Source organism: Canis lupus, chromosome 8 (genome assembly GCF_048164855.1).
Source record: "Canis lupus baileyi chromosome 8, mCanLup2.hap1, whole genome shotgun sequence".
NCBI classification, from domain to species: domain Eukaryota; kingdom Metazoa; phylum Chordata; class Mammalia; order Carnivora; family Canidae; genus Canis; species Canis lupus.
In genome coordinates this window covers 68,683,247-68,698,247 of record NC_132845.1, presented here as the reverse complement: position 1 = coordinate 68,698,247, position 15,001 = coordinate 68,683,247, and the positions used below count along the sequence as shown (strand labels likewise).

General features: G+C 56.2%; 3 protein-coding genes and 2 long non-coding RNA genes across 17 annotated transcripts in view; 2 read left to right on the top strand and 3 right to left on the bottom strand.

The window, feature by feature from the left end:
- Positions 1-2,070: 2,070 nt before the first annotated feature.
- On the bottom strand, positions 2,071-4,988 carry MOSPD3 (motile sperm domain containing 3). Of its 3 annotated transcripts, none has more exons than XM_072837264.1 (6): positions 4,841-4,988; positions 4,081-4,344; positions 3,768-3,843; positions 3,306-3,535; positions 2,393-2,557; positions 2,071-2,293 (listed from the first exon to the last, which is right to left on the bottom strand). In XM_072837264.1, exons 2-6 carry the CDS (start codon positions 4,280-4,282, stop codon positions 2,262-2,264), a joined length of 705 nt encoding a protein of 234 aa, XP_072693365.1. In that variant the 5' UTR covers positions 4,283-4,344; positions 4,841-4,988; the 3' UTR covers positions 2,071-2,261. The 3 variants fall into 3 exon arrangements, with proteins under 3 accessions (XP_072693365.1, XP_072693367.1, XP_072693366.1); XM_072837266.1 differs by having other exon boundaries at positions 4,857-4,874; XM_072837265.1 differs by lacking the exon at positions 4,841-4,988 and adding an exon at positions 4,596-4,711.
- LOC140638988 (uncharacterized) lies at positions 4,659-6,066 on the top strand. Of its 2 annotated transcripts, none has more exons than XR_012035891.1 (3): positions 4,659-4,964; positions 5,572-5,679; positions 5,906-6,066. It is a non-coding gene; the product is annotated as an uncharacterized lncRNA (long non-coding RNA). The 2 variants fall into 2 exon arrangements; XR_012035890.1 differs by lacking the exon at positions 4,659-4,964 and adding an exon at positions 4,979-5,457.
- A 1,561-nt stretch (positions 6,067-7,627) lies between these two features.
- PCOLCE (procollagen C-endopeptidase enhancer) lies at positions 7,628-12,935 on the bottom strand. Of its 2 annotated transcripts, XM_072837260.1 has the most exons (10): positions 12,487-12,935; positions 11,530-11,638; positions 10,842-11,100; positions 10,552-10,626; positions 9,827-9,951; positions 9,173-9,309; positions 8,647-8,882; positions 8,309-8,386; positions 8,006-8,176; positions 7,628-7,869 (listed from the first exon to the last, which is right to left on the bottom strand). In XM_072837260.1, the coding sequence occupies exons 1-10, from the start codon at positions 12,579-12,581 to the stop codon at positions 7,703-7,705; spliced, it is 1,452 nt and encodes a 483-aa protein (XP_072693361.1). In that variant the 5' UTR covers positions 12,582-12,935; the 3' UTR covers positions 7,628-7,702. The 2 variants fall into 2 exon arrangements, with proteins under 2 accessions (XP_072693361.1, XP_072693362.1); XM_072837261.1 differs by lacking the exon at positions 10,552-10,626 and having other exon boundaries at positions 12,487-12,925.
- The window catches only part of LOC140638989 (uncharacterized), an 8,328-nt gene continuing 4,169 nt past the window's right edge, over positions 10,843-15,001 (top strand). Inside the window, exon 1 of one of the 2 annotated variants that reach the window (XR_012035893.1) lies at positions 10,843-11,351. This is a non-coding gene — a long non-coding RNA (uncharacterized lncRNA). Of the gene's footprint in view, positions 11,352-11,897; positions 12,172-15,001 lie in introns of those variants that run through there. The other variant, XR_012035892.1, reaches the window with a different exon arrangement.
- FBXO24 (F-box protein 24) overlaps positions 13,610-15,001 on the bottom strand; it is a 12,099-nt gene continuing 10,707 nt past the window's right edge. For all 8 annotated transcript variants that reach the window (XM_072837242.1, XM_072837243.1, XM_072837249.1 and 5 more), the window contains 2 exons: positions 14,563-14,733; positions 13,610-14,224 (listed from right to left, as the gene is read on the bottom strand). In XM_072837242.1, coding sequence (XP_072693343.1) covers positions 13,862-14,224; positions 14,563-14,733 — 534 coding nt within the window. In that variant the 3' untranslated portion in view covers positions 13,610-13,861. The remainder of the gene's footprint in view (positions 14,225-14,562; positions 14,734-15,001) is intronic.

Sequence of the window (15,001 nt, the reverse complement as noted above, 5' to 3'; positions counted from 1 at the left end):
CATGGGGCCCTGGGAGACTGCAGTGGTCACACACCTGTTAGATGGGCCTGCCCTGGGACCTCTCTCCACATGGGTCCCTGTGGTCAGTCTTTGTCCATCAAGGTAGAAGCTGCAGGAGGGCAGGGAATTCCAAGTGCTGCTGGCACCACTTTACCCTTAATCACATCTCAGGAGGCTGCAGCCCTGGCTCTCACTCCCAGGGTAGCTGCATAAATCCCAGGGCTTGTCTTTGGGTTACTTTGTCCTCTCTCTTTTTTAAAGATTTTATTTATTCATGAGAGACAGAGACCTAGGCAGAGGGACAAGCAGGCTCCCTGTGGGGATCTGATACGGGACTCAATCCCAGGACCCCAGGATCACGACCTGTGCCAAAGGCAGACACCGAACCACTGAGCCACCCAGGTACCCCTACTTGGTCCTCTCTTGCTCCCACTATGGCATGACAGTTCCCACCCTGGGTTCCAGGATGAAACTCTGCCTTCTAAGCCCCTCCCCCCCCCCTCCCCAGGAGCGTTTCTCAGGAGCCTGGACCAGGGTCAGACCCTCCTCAACTATTTGCTCCTCTGATACACGGTTCAGAACACACTTCTCAGAGTGGTTTCTTGGTCCTTCATCTTGTCCATTTGCTCCTTGTAGTGAATAGAATAATGGTATGGAAAAAGATGTTCACATCCTGATCTCTAAAACCTGTCAGTGAATGTTACCTTACACAAAAAGGACTTTATGGGTGTGATAAAGTTGAGGATCTTGAAATGGGGAGTGTTTTGAGCTGAAATGTGTCCCCCCCACCCCTATTCATATGTTGAAGCCCTGACCCCCCAATACCTCAGTCTGTATTTGGAGATAGGCCCGTAAGTTCAAATGAATCCTTTAGGAAGGGCCTAATCCTATCTGATCAGTGTCATTATAAGAAAATTTTGACACAGGGGCCTCTGGGTGGCTCAGTTGGTTAGGTGTTGGGCTCGATCTCAGCTCAGGTCTTGATCTCAGGGTCGTGAGTTCAAGCCCTATGTTTGGCTCCATCTTGGGTGTGGTGGCTACTTAAAAAAAGGATGGACACAGACACCAGGGATGTGTATGCACAGGGAACCATATGAAGACACAGTGAGAAGGGGGCAATCTGCGAGCCAAAGAGAGGCTTCAGGGGAAACCTGTTGACACCTTAATCTTGTACATCTAGCTTCTAGAACTGTGAGAAAATTAATTTCTGCTGTTGAGGCCTCCCCCACATCTGTGCAGCCCTAGCACACTAATAGGGAGATGATCCTGAATTAGAGGAGAGGAGAGATGTCATCATTACTGTCCTTTTAAAAGGAGACAAGAGGAGCAGAGGTAGACAAAGGAGATGTGACAGCAGAAGCAGAGAACAGACTGAGTCTGTCTTAACATTATCTTGCTAACTTTGTCCCCAACCACCAATGTCACTGGCTGGCCCTCTTCCTTTCTTTTCCCCTGCCCTGCATCTGGAAGAGGACTGGACACATACTTTTCAAGGCTCCTGTTCTTTTCCCGTGTTTAGTTTCTCCTGCCTGGTTGAGGTAAGTCAGGCAAAGCCACTTCCCTCAATCTTGGCAGAGACCTTGGTGTTTCTGACCCACCGGAGTTGAACTCTTTTTTTTTTTTTTTTTTTTCGGAGTTGAACTCTTAATGGGAGAGACAAAATAAAGCAGATAAAGGGTCAAGAAGCAGAAAAGGATTCTGGGTATTGGAAGCATCTAGGTTACCCTGGCAAGAGGCTCTGATGGCTCAAGACTATGAGACTGGGCTTCTGCAGTGGGTGGCATGAGGCAGGATTTATAGTTTAAATACACCAGCTTAGGGACAGGACCCTATTTTTAGAGCTAAGGGGGACCTGAAAAACCTGCTTGCCAATTCCCTGGTGTTAGAGGTAGAAATAGAAGCTCAGAGAAGTTCAATGACTTGCTCAAGGTCACACAGTTTTTCCAATGTGGCATCAGGACCAGAACCCAGGTCTTCTCTATCCTCACTGGGCCCCTTCCCTGCCCCCACTTCCTGGGTGCCCTGCGGACAGGAGGAGGAACTGGGAAGAAAGGGGCTTACTCCCTCCAATTCTGTTTAATTTCAAAAATTTATTTTATTCAATTTCGAAACAATACAAATCCCTGGGTCCTTAGGGGAGGGAGGATGGGCAGGAAGAAGAGGGAGTAGGAATTGAGGCGAGGAATGAGCATCACAGTGGCTGTCTCATGAGCACGTCCACATCCCTGCCCTAGGAGGGGGCTGGAGGTTGAGCAGGAAGCTCAGGTCCGAAGGAACACCATGGTGAGGAGTCCTGGAGAGGGGACAAAGACAAGCAAGGCGGTGTGAGCAGCCCTGGGAGTCTGCTAGCCTTCCTGCTGGCCCCCACGCCCCTAGCCACTACTGTGCTCACCCAAGATGTAGGCTGCCACCAACTTCTGTCCCAGAGAGACGTGCAGGATTTGAGGCAGCTGGCTGCCGAGCTCGTCCTGGAGCGGGAGCAGCAGGAAGGCCACAGAGACTATGCCAGTCAGCAGGAAGAGGAGGAAGGAGCTGGTGGCCAGTTGTGGGTGGCGGTCTGGGAAAAAAGGCTCATCAGAAGCTCCAGCCCCCCTCCTGCCCAGCCCAACCTCCAGGGAGGAAGCTAGAGATAGGAGACATCTCTGTTTTTTTATTGCCTCCCAGGTGGCATACTAGAAGTGTCCTCTCCTCCCTGGAGCCTCTGTCCCCACAACCATGAGAAACCCTCTCCCCTGTGATCCCTCAGCATTTTTTCCCTCTTCACCCTGCCTTTGTTACTGGCTCCTGTGTACATGTCCGCCAGGCAAGGAGTCCTATGACCCATATACAGCCCACAACTTGGTACAGTACAGGTTTCTTACTGAACTGAGCTGAACTGGCACATGATAGGAAGTATTAAAGTTAGAGCCCGGTGGGGATCCCTGGGTGGCTCAGGGGTTTAGCATCTGCCTTCAGCCCAGGGCTTGATCCTATAGTCCTGGGATCGAGTCCTGCATCGGGCTCCCTGGATAGAGCCTGTTCTCCCTCTGCCTGTGTCTCTGCCTCTCTCTCTCTCTGTGTGTCTCTCAGGAATAAATAAATAAAATCTTAAAAAAAAAAAAAGGTACAGCTAAGGAAGAACTTTTCTAAGAAGCCAGAAACCAGGAAAACTACAAAGTCTGCTTTTTGCCTAACCTGATATAAAATCTCAGCTCCTAAGAATGACCAAAAAGCGAAAGATCGAACCAGAAGACCTCTTCAACTCCAACTGAGTGCATCTCTAGGGCAATGCTGAAGAACTCAAGAATTCCCATCCCCCAACTCACTCTCTGGGAAGTGTCTGGCCGTGGGTGGTGTTGTCCAGGAAGGAGGCCCTGGGTGGGGTGTTGGGTCAGGCTGTCCCTGGAGCTCAAGTGGGTAGGCTGGGGCCCTCAGAACCGAGGTGATGTCCTTGCGCCCCACCACTCGACCCTCAGCTCCCTCCTCAGACAGCTCAATGCGGAAGCGGTCCTGGACGTCATAGTGGCTGGGAATGGGGGCCACGTGGCGAATAACACTGGTCCCAATATAGGAAAGAGCCCATTGAAAGGAAGTGAGTGACAGGCAGTGATCCAAGTGGATCCAGCCCCCCTCCCCTCTTCCCAGGAGCCTTTCCCTTAGGGATGCAAACAGAGGTAGGGAAAAAGACTGAGGAGAATCAGCTGAGCCCTACTTCACCATCACCAGCACGGTAATTCAAAGGGGGCCACGACCCCTGGCTTCCAAGAGGCCCCTCCACCCCAACTCACATGTCAATGCAGGACTGAGGTTTCACATATCCTTCTGCGTCAAACACCGTGTATTTGGCAGGTGCTGTGCACAGGACTGAGGAATAAAGGGACACAGACCGACTACTGCTTCAGAGACCCTACACAAGCTAGCCCGTGGAGGGACACTAGAGTCTCCCTTCCCTTCTACGCCGGGACTGGACATGACTTTTCCAGTCCACCAAGGTTGGCTATCTGACCCCACTCATCTCGCTCCCCCAGCCCATGCAGCCCCTCCCCCCAAGTGTCCGGCCGCCAGACCCAGATCCCTAGCATGAGGTGCCCATCCCTTCACCTCGGAAGCGAAGCGCAGCTCCCGTGGGGTTATAGAGGGTCAGCAGCTGCCGGGGTCCACTCCGCTGGTCCGCCCTGAATACTAGGTCCGGGGGAAAGACGAGGACCGGGACAAGTCCCGAGGGAGGAGGGGCGCCCCGGGACCCCCGCCCAGGAGCCCCCGCGCCCACCAGCTCCTGGTCCTGGGGCGCCCCACGGCGCATGCAGGCTGTGAACGGTGGACATACGAAGGCAGAGCTCAGGGGACAGGGCCTGGAGTCTAGAGCTGGGGGACAAGAGGGGAGAAAAGGATCGGAATGAGAGGGGAGAAAGGGATCGGAATGCTCAGGGGGCGGGGCCTGGACTGATCCTGCCGCCGCCGCGTCGGAAGCCGGCTAAATGAGGCTCCCGCAGACCAGGCCTGGGCCCCCCAAGCCCTTCCCCTCTCGGGCTCTACCCGGTCCCTTTAGGCCCCGCCCCAAGCCCCACCCCATGGTCACGCCCACCCCATAAACCCTGCCCCTATTTGCTCCCAACCCGGGCCTTGTCTGCAGGCTCGGCTCCGGATCTCAGAAGCCCCGCCCGCCCCGCCGCAGGCCCCGCCCCTTCCGGGCGTCCCCGCTCTCCGGCCAGACCCCGCCTGCCGCAGCGCCCCCCTCCGGAACCGCCCTTCCTCCGGCTCTCTAGAGGCTTTTATCTGTGCCTCCGACCCCTCCCTGAGCTCCGCCCGCAGCTCCTTTGTGCGTCAGCCTCCGAACAGCCGCTCCTGCTATGAGGCTTACCTTCTGGTCACTGTACCTGCCAATCAACTTGTGGCCGGACCGAGGCAGCCATCTTCCCGGGAGGCCATTCCTACGCTTCCGCCGTACGGCCGCTGTCATTGGCTGGGGCGGCCGCGTTTCCGCCGTAGGTGTACTCCGATTGGCGAGCTTAACGACGTGATTGGCTTGATCCCAGTGACGCAAAACTTTACGGGCGACTCCGGCCAGAAAGCTCTGCCCAGAGTGACTGAGGGAAGTCCTTAGCGCGGGTAGCGGGCCCCTGGGCTTTGTTCCTCCCTCCCGGTTGCGACCTCCCAGTCGCTAGAATCACTTGCGGTGGGGAAGCCCCCTTTCTCTACTTTAATCCCAGGCCTTCCTAGAAGCCTCTGCGGCAATCGCAGCCGTTTTCCACAGTACTAGTTGCGAGGTTGCTTCCAGTTGGAGTAGGATTCAGACAGGAAAACTACAGAGACCTCATGAAATAGTCTTTTTGTTTGTTTTTAAGATTTGAGAGAGAGCACGAGTGGGAGGGGAACGGGAGAGCGAATCCTGAAACCGACCCCGCTGAATGTGGAGCCTGGGGCGAGGTGGGGATGGATCCCAGGACCTTGAGATCATGGCCTGAGCAGAAATCAAGAGTGAGCCACTTAACTGACTGAGCCACTCAGGCACTCCCAAAGCCGGTTTTTTCCCCCTTTGTTTCTTTTTTTTTTTTTCTTTCTTTTTTTAACGATTTTATTTATTTATGACAGACACAGAGAGAGAGGCAGAGACATAGGCAGAGAGAGAAGCAGACTCCATGCAAGGAGCCCGATGTAGGACTCGACCCCGGGACCCCAGGATCACACCCTGAGCCAAAGGTAGACGCTCAACCGCTGAGCCACCCAGGTGTCCCTTCCCCTTTGTTTCTTTTCCAGCTTCTATTCTTGCTAGGGCCTGCACACCCACCCCACTCTACACGTGCCTCCTAATGTAAAAAGTATATGGCCTCCTTATAAGGGTCAAAGAAATGATATCTTTGGAGTCTTCCAGCACTATAGGTGATATCTAAAGAATCACCTGCTAACCATTATGTGCCTATTCCAGACCACTGGCACTAGATAGCTCCAGGCCAAGACCCCCCAGCTTCAGGGAATGAGTGACATGAAAGACACCTGCGTCCTACCGTTGTTCTGACTAATTCCAGGATGCCTGAGAGGACCCGCACACCAGATGACAATCCCCAATAAAAAACCCAGAAAAGATGAGACTCACGCTCTTTTCCTTTCCAAGTCTCCGTAAGGCTCAGTCCGTCTGTCTATCTATCGATCTATCTCTGTACCCAAACTGCCTGCATCAAGATCTCAGCCCATGACTTCTCTCCTGTGTCTCCCTTTCCTGCACGGGACTCAGAAATCACGTTTGCACAAGGAAGTAGGATTTACCAACCCTGCCACTTGCATCATCCCACTGAATCTTTAACTCCTTTCACAAAAGAAGTGGCCTCAGGAAGATGAAGAATCTCACCCCAGGGCACATGAGTGGTTAGCAGTAGAGCAAAAACAAAGTTCATCTTATCCCAAAGCCTTCCCTGAGCACCCCAACAAATGTAGAACCCACTTTATCCTTTCAGGCTTTTGTTTTCTTCAGCACAGTTTCACTTGACACCATGTTTGTTACTTATCTCTGCTCCAGTAGAATGTACTTTCCTCCCCATAAGAGCAGAGACTTTGTTTTCTGGTTCATTCCAGAGAGCCTGCCATTTGGAAGGAACAAATGTGTGACTAGGATGAACTTTATGCTGAGATCTGATTGAAGTTAGGAGGCGAGCCATGATAGATCCGCGGTGAGAATTTTGGACAGAGGGGATAGCTAAGGCAAAGCCCTGAAGCAGAATGTACTAAAAATGATCAAGGACCCACTGAGACTGGAACAGCACTTCTAAGGGAGACAACAGTCAGAGATGAGATAAGGTGGGAGGGTGGATGCAGATCACGTAGAGACTCAGTCTTCAGTAGGACTTTGGATTTTATTCTGAGACTAGTGGGAACCTATGGGAGAGGTTTTCTTTATTTCTTTTTTTTAATAGCTTAATTGAGATGTCTTAGGACATATACAAATTGTATCTATTTAAGGTGTACAACTGCCCTTGAAGGGGTCCTGGTGGCTCAACTGAGCCAAGTTGGTTAACAGCTCATGTCATGATCTCAGGGTCCTGGGATCGAGCCTCAAGTTGGGCTTCCTGCTTGAGGAGTGGGGGTTGTCCTCCCTCCTGCTCTTACCCTCCTTGTGCATGAGCGTGTGCTCTCTCTCAAACAAATAAATAAAATCTTTTCTTTTATTAAAGATTTTATTTGTTCATGAGAGACAGAGAGAGAGAGAGAGAGAGGGAGAGAGGGAGAGAGGCAGAGACATAGGCAGAGGGAGAAGCAAGCTCCATGTAGGAAGCCGGATGTGGGACTCAGTCTCGGAACCCCAGGATCAGGCCCTGAGCCAAAGGCAGACGCTCAACTGCTGAGCCACCCAGGGGTCCCTAAATAAATAAAATCTTAAAAAAAACCAAAGGGTGTACAACTTGATATTTGGATTTATGTACACATTATGAAAAGATCACCACAATCAAGCTAATTAACACATCCAACACATCTACATAGTTACCATTGTGTGTGTATGTGTATTTGTGTGTGTTGAAAATAGGGGAAGAGTTTTGAGCAAAGGGGTGACAAAGTCTTGCATTCTGAAAAGATTGTTCTGAAACATGTTGAGTTTAACGAATGAATGAAATCTCCTTAGGGGGCCCCCAGACCATAGAAATGGAAATGTGACCCCTTCCTCAGTCAAGAAACATTTATTTGGATAAGAAAGGAGTCCCTAGGGCTCTAGGCTAGGAAGGTAGCCTGGGTTTCAGGCCTGGGACCCAGCAGCCCTTCCAGGCTGGGAGGGGCACTTCCGCTTGCTGAGGTTGGTGAGGATCTGGTCCTGGTTGGGCCGGTAGAGAACAACGAAGCTCTCTGCAGGAAGGATAGGACCTCTGTTCTCTTCCACTTGGCCCATCATCAGATAACTGGCTCCTGGGGGAGGGGAGGGAAGGGAGGTATTGAGAGTGCATTATTGTGACCTTGTAGATGTACCTCCCCGTCAGAGTCCTTCAGATTCTATCATTTTCATGAGGCTAAGTCCTCCTCCCCATTTTCCCACATCTGTTACCTTTCTTCATGGGAGGGCACTGCTTGCAAGGCACATAGAACTTCAGGGGGGTGTCAGTGATTGGAGAAGGCAGGTCCAGGCCTCCGGTTTTGTAAGCACCAATGAGACTGACAGTGACAGTGAGGCCCTCCCCTGGGCCTCGAACCATGGACTTCACTGTCGCGGTCACCACTGTGGGAGAGTGGGGGTGAGAATTGAGGAGACAGAGGCCAGGTCAGGGCTGGAGCCAGGAGGGGGGACTTTGGGGACAGGAGTGGGATTAGCGCTGCTGGAGGAGCAAAGCTGGCAGATGGGGCTTCTTACCCAGGCTGCTGGAACAGAAGTTGCTCTGCAAGGTGCCTGTCCTTCGGCACTGCTTTGGGCAGGACACATTGGGCACATCTAGGAAGGAGGGGGGTGCTGTTTGTGGAGGGGGACCCAATGGGCAGGTAGGAAGGACCCCTTTCCTCCTAAAGGTCTCATTAATTTTAGTTCATTCAGAGCTCTATCCAGTGCTAGACCCCACACCCAGTACCAGACCTGAGTACGTACAGAGGAGGTACCAGAGCATAACTGTGTGCATAAATGAACGAGTTCAGAAGGGAGGTCTTTGGAATGGCTCCTTTCAGTCTATGTCCCTTCCTCCCCCTTCCCAGACTCACTGGGAGCTTCCGGAGTTGCTTGAGCCTCCGATGAGGCCTTTGGCTTCTCCACAGGTGGGGGTCCGGGCTTGGGGAGCGAGGCTCCTGACCGGGCATCCTCCCCGGGGCTCCGGGCCTGCCCTTCGGCAGCGGCACCTCGTGGCAGGGTCTTGTAGGAGGCGGAGAAGCCATCGGCCGTGACACTGAGGTCAGAGACGAACTGGACGAGGAGCTCATTCCCTTCAGAGGAGATGGGACTGCGGGTGGCGGGCACCGTGGGAAGCGTCAGGCGGGCCTTTGTAACCTCTGCCCTGGGTTAGCCTTAACCAGCTACCTGACTACGCGGGACCTACTCGCCTCTCCCTCCGTGGACCCGTCCCGGGGCCAAACCGGGTCTTCTGCCTGGTCCCCTACTAGCTCCGCCCATTTTGGGGGTCCCCGGTGCAGGTGTTCACCTCTTCATCTAAGCCAGGTCTCTCAGCCCCACTCCCTTTCCTGGGGAGGTGGAGACCCCTCCCCGCCAACCACCCGGGTCCCGCCCCCTCACCCCGGGGCGGTGTCGCCGCAGAACTTTCCCAGCCTCTTGGCGTCATCGCTCACGGCTCCGTTGAACACGCTGACCGAGTCGTAGCGGCAGTAGGTGTCGGGCTCCAGGTCAAACTTCCCGAAGGTCAGCGAGATCACCTGTCGGCGGGGAGAGAGGAGGCTGCGCGGCGGTACCCCCGGCGGCTCGAGGGCGCGGAAGCTCTGCACCTCTTGCCTCCTCCTGGAGCCCGGAAGCTCGCGGCAATCTCTCTCTCCCCTCCCGCGTCCCCTGGAGCTCCCTTCTTAAAGCAGTCACACCAGCGCTCGGAGGGTCACACACCAAGGGAACCCTTCCGTGGCGTCTGCCTTCGTCGGCAAGGTCTAGTCCAGGCTCACGCTCAAGGAACAGACCCAGCATCCACCTCCACTGCCGCCACTTACACACACAAAACACCGTTTATGTATCAGCATCGTGTACCTCGCTCTCGTAAGACTCGTCACAGGTGTTATTTTACATTTTTTTGTTTGAGCGCGAGCAGTTCTGGGTCTGTTTTCGCACCCCACCACCGTGAGCTCAGTGATCGGGACATAGCAGATGGTCAATAAATCTTTGCTGGCTGCATGCTGCAGGACGCCGCCCGGGTCCCCGAGGGCGGCCCGGGCAGGGGCTCGGTACCTGGTCCGGGGGCGCGATGATGTGCCAGGAACAGCTGATGCCCGGGGGGTAATCGGACTCGGGCCAGTTGGGCGTGGTCAGGGTTCCCTGGGCCTTCTCCAGCCGCCCCCCGCAAAATTGGTGCTCTGGGGAGGGGAGAGAGGTGTGGGGGTGGGAGGCGGTGGAGACCCTCGGTCAGCTCGAGGAGAGCGCTAGGCTGGAAGCCTGTGCTGGAAGCTCGGATGTCTGGGTCTCAGCGTGAGCGGACGAGAAGAGGGGTACGGAAGAGGGAGTTGGTTAGCAGATAGGGGGCTTGGAGAAGCAGGGCTCAGGGGAGTCTCGGACCGCCCGGCGCCCAGGTGGGCGCTGGAAGGGGGAGGAGGCATTGGCAGGACACGCTCCCTCTCGCCCCTCCCCCTGACCCGCGGCCACACCGCTCCTCTTCCCCTGGGAGATCCCATCTCCCCGGTCCGGCGGAGAAGTCCCTCTTGCAGGTTGGGGAGTCCTCACGTTGTGAGGGTGCCCTCAAATTGGGGCACAGCCCCAGAAGCCTCTTTGGGGAGGTCCCTGCCTTAAACATTTAGGGGAGACCTCTACCGCCAGGAGGGGGTGATGGGACCGCAATCGGGAGCCCCGGGCTGGGTGTAGGGGGCTCCGGGTCGGGGGTACCTAATCCCCCAGCCCGAATGCCTCCTCGCGCCCGTCTGAGGGAGCCCGATTGCGGACGGGGGCGGGCTGTTACTCACCGTCCCAGTAACCCCAGGCCGCCCATTCCACCCGCGGGTCGGTGACCCATTTCCGCCTCGCGCCTGGGGGGGGGCCTGGAAGAGGGGGTGGGCGGGAGCGGGAGGGGGGAGAGAAGACGAGGAGGAGGGACTGAAGGGGCAGTTAGTGAGGAAAAAGGGTAAGGGAGGTAATGGGGGCCCTAGGCTCTCGGGCTTGGGGTTCGGCTGGGGGTGGAGGTTAAGGCTGGGGGCGGGGCCTGCGCCGGGGGCGGGGCCAGGAGAGGGGGAGGCGGAGGCGAGTGAGGTCTCACCAGTGCCTGAGGTGGCCCGCCCGCTGTACCAGAGCAGGAAGCCTCGTCCTCCCGTGCCCTCGTCCGCCGTCATCCTCAGGGTCACCTGGTTGCCGGGGGCGACTAAGGGCGCAGGCCGGAAGGTCCCGCAGAAGCGTCCAAGCCGCTGGCCCGAGGTTCCAGACCCGGCAAAGACCTCCAGAGCATCATAACGGCAGGCGGGGTGCAGCTCCAAATCAAAGACTCGGAAGGAAAGGGACACAGTCTGGCCCTCAGGGACCTGAAGGCGGGGACAGGGAAGAGGACCTGCAAAGTCAGGCCACACACAACCCAGGCAGAGGGTACCTGTCCTTCCCCAAGCATTTCATACAGATACTGGGCCTGAACAGAAAGGGACCCCATCAGCGTGCAGAGCAGAGGACCTGGGCTCTGCAGCAGCTTTTGGCTTGTGCACGGGACAAGACCTGAGGTCCTGGAGAGATTGGAGGACTGGGAATGAAGCTGGAAGTGGAGAAGCAGACCTTAAGTAAGGTGTGAGGACGCTTTGCCCCGTGTTATTATGGGCACTGCTGCCTCAGTGACAGAGGGGATAAGGCTTGGTGGTTCAGGGATGGGAGGTGGTGGGAGCAGGGGGCCGGCAGACTGAGGTGCCCTTAGTTGGGCCTGGGAGACTACAACAAGGGGGTAGTGATAGGAAGGAACTTCTCACCGTTATTGTCCAGATGCACTCCTTATTGGGGGGGTACAGGTTGGGGAAACCCTCACTTGCCACGTAACCTGACTCCCCGGTCACATCCCCTCCACACAGGAACACAGGTCTGGAGATCAGAAGAGGCATCAGCCATGAGTGGAAGAGAGCTTGGGAAGGATAGGGACGGAGGGTGGGGGGGCAGGGAGGGAAGCCAGGGGGATGGAGGCCTAGGGAATCTGGGGCAGCCTCAGCCAGCCATGCCGGGATTGAAAGGATTAGGAACAAGTGGGGCCAGCAACTTGGCTGTCTCTCCAACACCCCCCAGTCCCCACCCCCACCCCAATAGGAATTCCCGGAATCCTCCTCGGGCTGTTCCTCACTCTCCCCCCTCGCCCTGCCTGGCAGTCGGGGACAGGAGCCGCCTAACTACTTCCAGATGTGGACACAGCCACGAAGCCATGGGGGGGAGGGGGCGGAGAGATGAGGAGCAGCAGCAGCAATGGCCCTCATGTTGAACCTGGAGACCAGATTTCCCCAGCTCCCAACCTTTGCCCTGCTCTCAACTACTTGAGTATCTGACTCCCAAGTCTCCCCCTCGCTCCCCCCTCTCAGCCCCCCCACCTCTCATTCTCTCCTGGAATCCAGATGTCCAGCTACCAGGCAAGTTCAAGGTCTTGGTGCTCTCAGGTTCCATAGGGGTGGGGGGTGAGGGGTGGGCAAGGGTCTGGGTGGATGGGAAGACTTAGAAGATGAGGGACAAAGGGTGGAGGAATGGGGGGCACTGGTGACCCACAGGAAATAGTAGTCTTGCAGGTAGGGAGGGAGAACATGGGGACCAGGGAAGAGTTGGGGCTATAGGAGATCTGGGGGGTGGTGCATTAGTGAAAGAATCCATGGGCTCCACAGGCAAAACCCCCAGGAATCAGGGGTTTTTGAAGCTCACTCAAGCTATCTGGAAGGTGCCAAGAGACCTACCTGGTATAGTTGGGGGTCTGGCCCTGGGTGAAAGGCAGCAGGGCCCAGGCAGTGAGGAGGGGCCCCAAGAGGGAGGCTGTGGCAGCAGGCAGCATGGCCGGGGGGAGAGGCGCCGGGGTCCTTGAGGCAGAGGCAGCAGCTGAGTTTAGCAGCAGCAGCGGCAGCAGCGGAGATAATCAGTGCCAGATGAGGCAGCCTCGGGTGTGTGGGCGTGGGGACTGGCCAGCGGGGCGGGCGGTGGGGAAGGCGGGACAGGGAGAGTTTAGTTGGGACAGTGGTGAGTCCAGGGGCCTCTCTAGGTCCAGGACACATAAATATTGACCTAAGTAGGGGGTGGAGCAGTGAAGGGCAGAAGGAGCATCAGCCGTCAGCCACAATGCAGGCATCAAGTCCTGTCACCTGGACCCCACTCTGCCCAGTGCCTGAGCATCTGGTCCTTCCTCCCAGCCATCCCTGTGCCTCCCCCTTCCCTAGACCCCTACATCTAGTCACTTACCCCTTCCTGACCTCCCCTTGCTCCAGCTAATTTTCCACTTCAAATTTCTACTATCTTCTCTCCATCCCTGGGCCAGACTAGGCCAAGGAGAGAATTTTTCCTGCTCAGCCATTTTCTCTCCCGAATATTTGGAGGTATGGGAGGGGCTAGGGGCGGGGCAGATGGTAAAGGGAGCATCCCCCTTCTGAGGAAGAGGATGGAGCAGAAAGTGAGGGAAAGGGACAAAATGTGAGACTGGACCTGGCGGTAGAGGGGAAGCGGGGGCTGACTTCACAGGGACCAAGGGAAACGGGTAGGAAGCTCTGTGAAGTCCGAGGCAAGTGGCCTCCCCAGGATGGAAGTCAGATAGAGGATCCGAGGAAGATAGAGTAGCATATGTTGGTTTCATTGTTCCAGAAGGTGGGGCTTAGACTTCCAAGTCCAGGAGCCTGGGCTGGTCTTGGGAATGGGAGGGGAGAGCAGGCTGAAAGATTCAGGTGGTCAGTTCTGTAGCACCTGAATGCCTGAGACACTTCTGCTCTGCCTGCACCCCCCGCCCCCATGCCTGGGCCTCCACTGCCCACTGAGCCACCCGGTCCCCATCCCCTGCCCCATTTTCCTCCCAGGCCCCAGGGCTCCAAACCGGGCCTCACTTCAGCCTTTTATTCTATTTGTCCATCAAATCTCTTGTCCATGATAGTCAGATTGGGGGCTCCTCCTGGGCAGCCCCCTGAACATTTTACAAAACAGTTCCCTCTCCACCCTGGCATGTCTAGCAATCCCCGCACACCCCCCACCCCTTGTGCACATACAGTGTTTATTGCTACCACCCCATTTCTCCTTAGCTCCTGGCCCAGGGCCAGACTCTCCCTCCAGGGGTGAGACTAGGAGAGGGGGTGGTCAGCTCTCTGGGGTTGGGAGGCCTGGGCCAACGCCTGCAGCAGCCCTCTGCAGCATGTCCAAGGCCTCCCAAAAGAAATCCTTCTGTGCAGCCATCAAGGGCATCCAGCCTACGATCTCCTTCATCTTTTCCATGCGATCCTGCAAGGTGGGGCAACTGTGGATCTGGCTGAGGTACTCCTCACAGGCTTGGGCCGCCCCCCCTGCGTCTTGGGATGCTCCGGCTCCCAGGCTGGGCTCGGGGGTCCCCACCACCCTGCTGGCTGGTAGGTCCCTATAGGTGGGGTGGTGCTCGATGTCATGGCTGGACAGCATGTAGAGGCACTCTCTGGTAGAGCAGAGGGAACAGGCACACAAAGGGACCTTGGAGGAGAGAAGGGGTGTGGCTGAGTTGGGCCTTTCCTGAGGGGCTCCCAGGAAGCCCCAGCTGTTGTGTTCCTCCCTCTGAGACCAGCCCTGAGCCAACAAGTGAGCTAGGGCTGGCTGAGTCCCAAGGTTGTGTGAGGTCAGAGAGGGCCAGCAGGGTCTGCTAAGGGAGAGAGCCAGGAGTCATGGTTTGTGGCAGGGAAGGGAGGTAGATTGTGCTGGGGAGATGCCCCCACCCTGGATTCCTGTAGGAGCCCCAGTTATGCTCCTAGGTGCCACCTGGCTCTACTGCTCCTGCCCTCCCTGGTGGCCTGCTTGTGTGACAATGCTCTGACCTTGACGTGGAGCTTCACGAAGGAGGCACTCCCCTTAGGCCAGCCAGGGAGGCGGCCTCCAGCCCCACAGCCGCAGCCCAGAAGCTCCTTGCTGAAGTCTGAGCCCTGGCTCAGCACCAGGGAGTGGTTGAGGCCACACCACAGGGTAATGGGGCGTTGCAGATAATGTACCTGAGGACACAAGACCAGGATGCCTAAGGTGGGAATGCCAAGGATGTGGGGGCCCAGCTAGGGCAGGAAGGCTTAGGAAGAATCTAGGGTAACTAGGACAGGAAAACAAAGGACTCATACCCCCCCCATGCCCACCCCCACTCCTGCCCAGCTAGGAGGTAGACCAGCAGCAATCTCTCCTTGGTTCTCCTGCAGTCTCAGGCAGACTCTGCACTTCCGTAGCCTCTGCATCTTTGCTTTCCAGAAAAGAGGCTACATGACTGAGCGT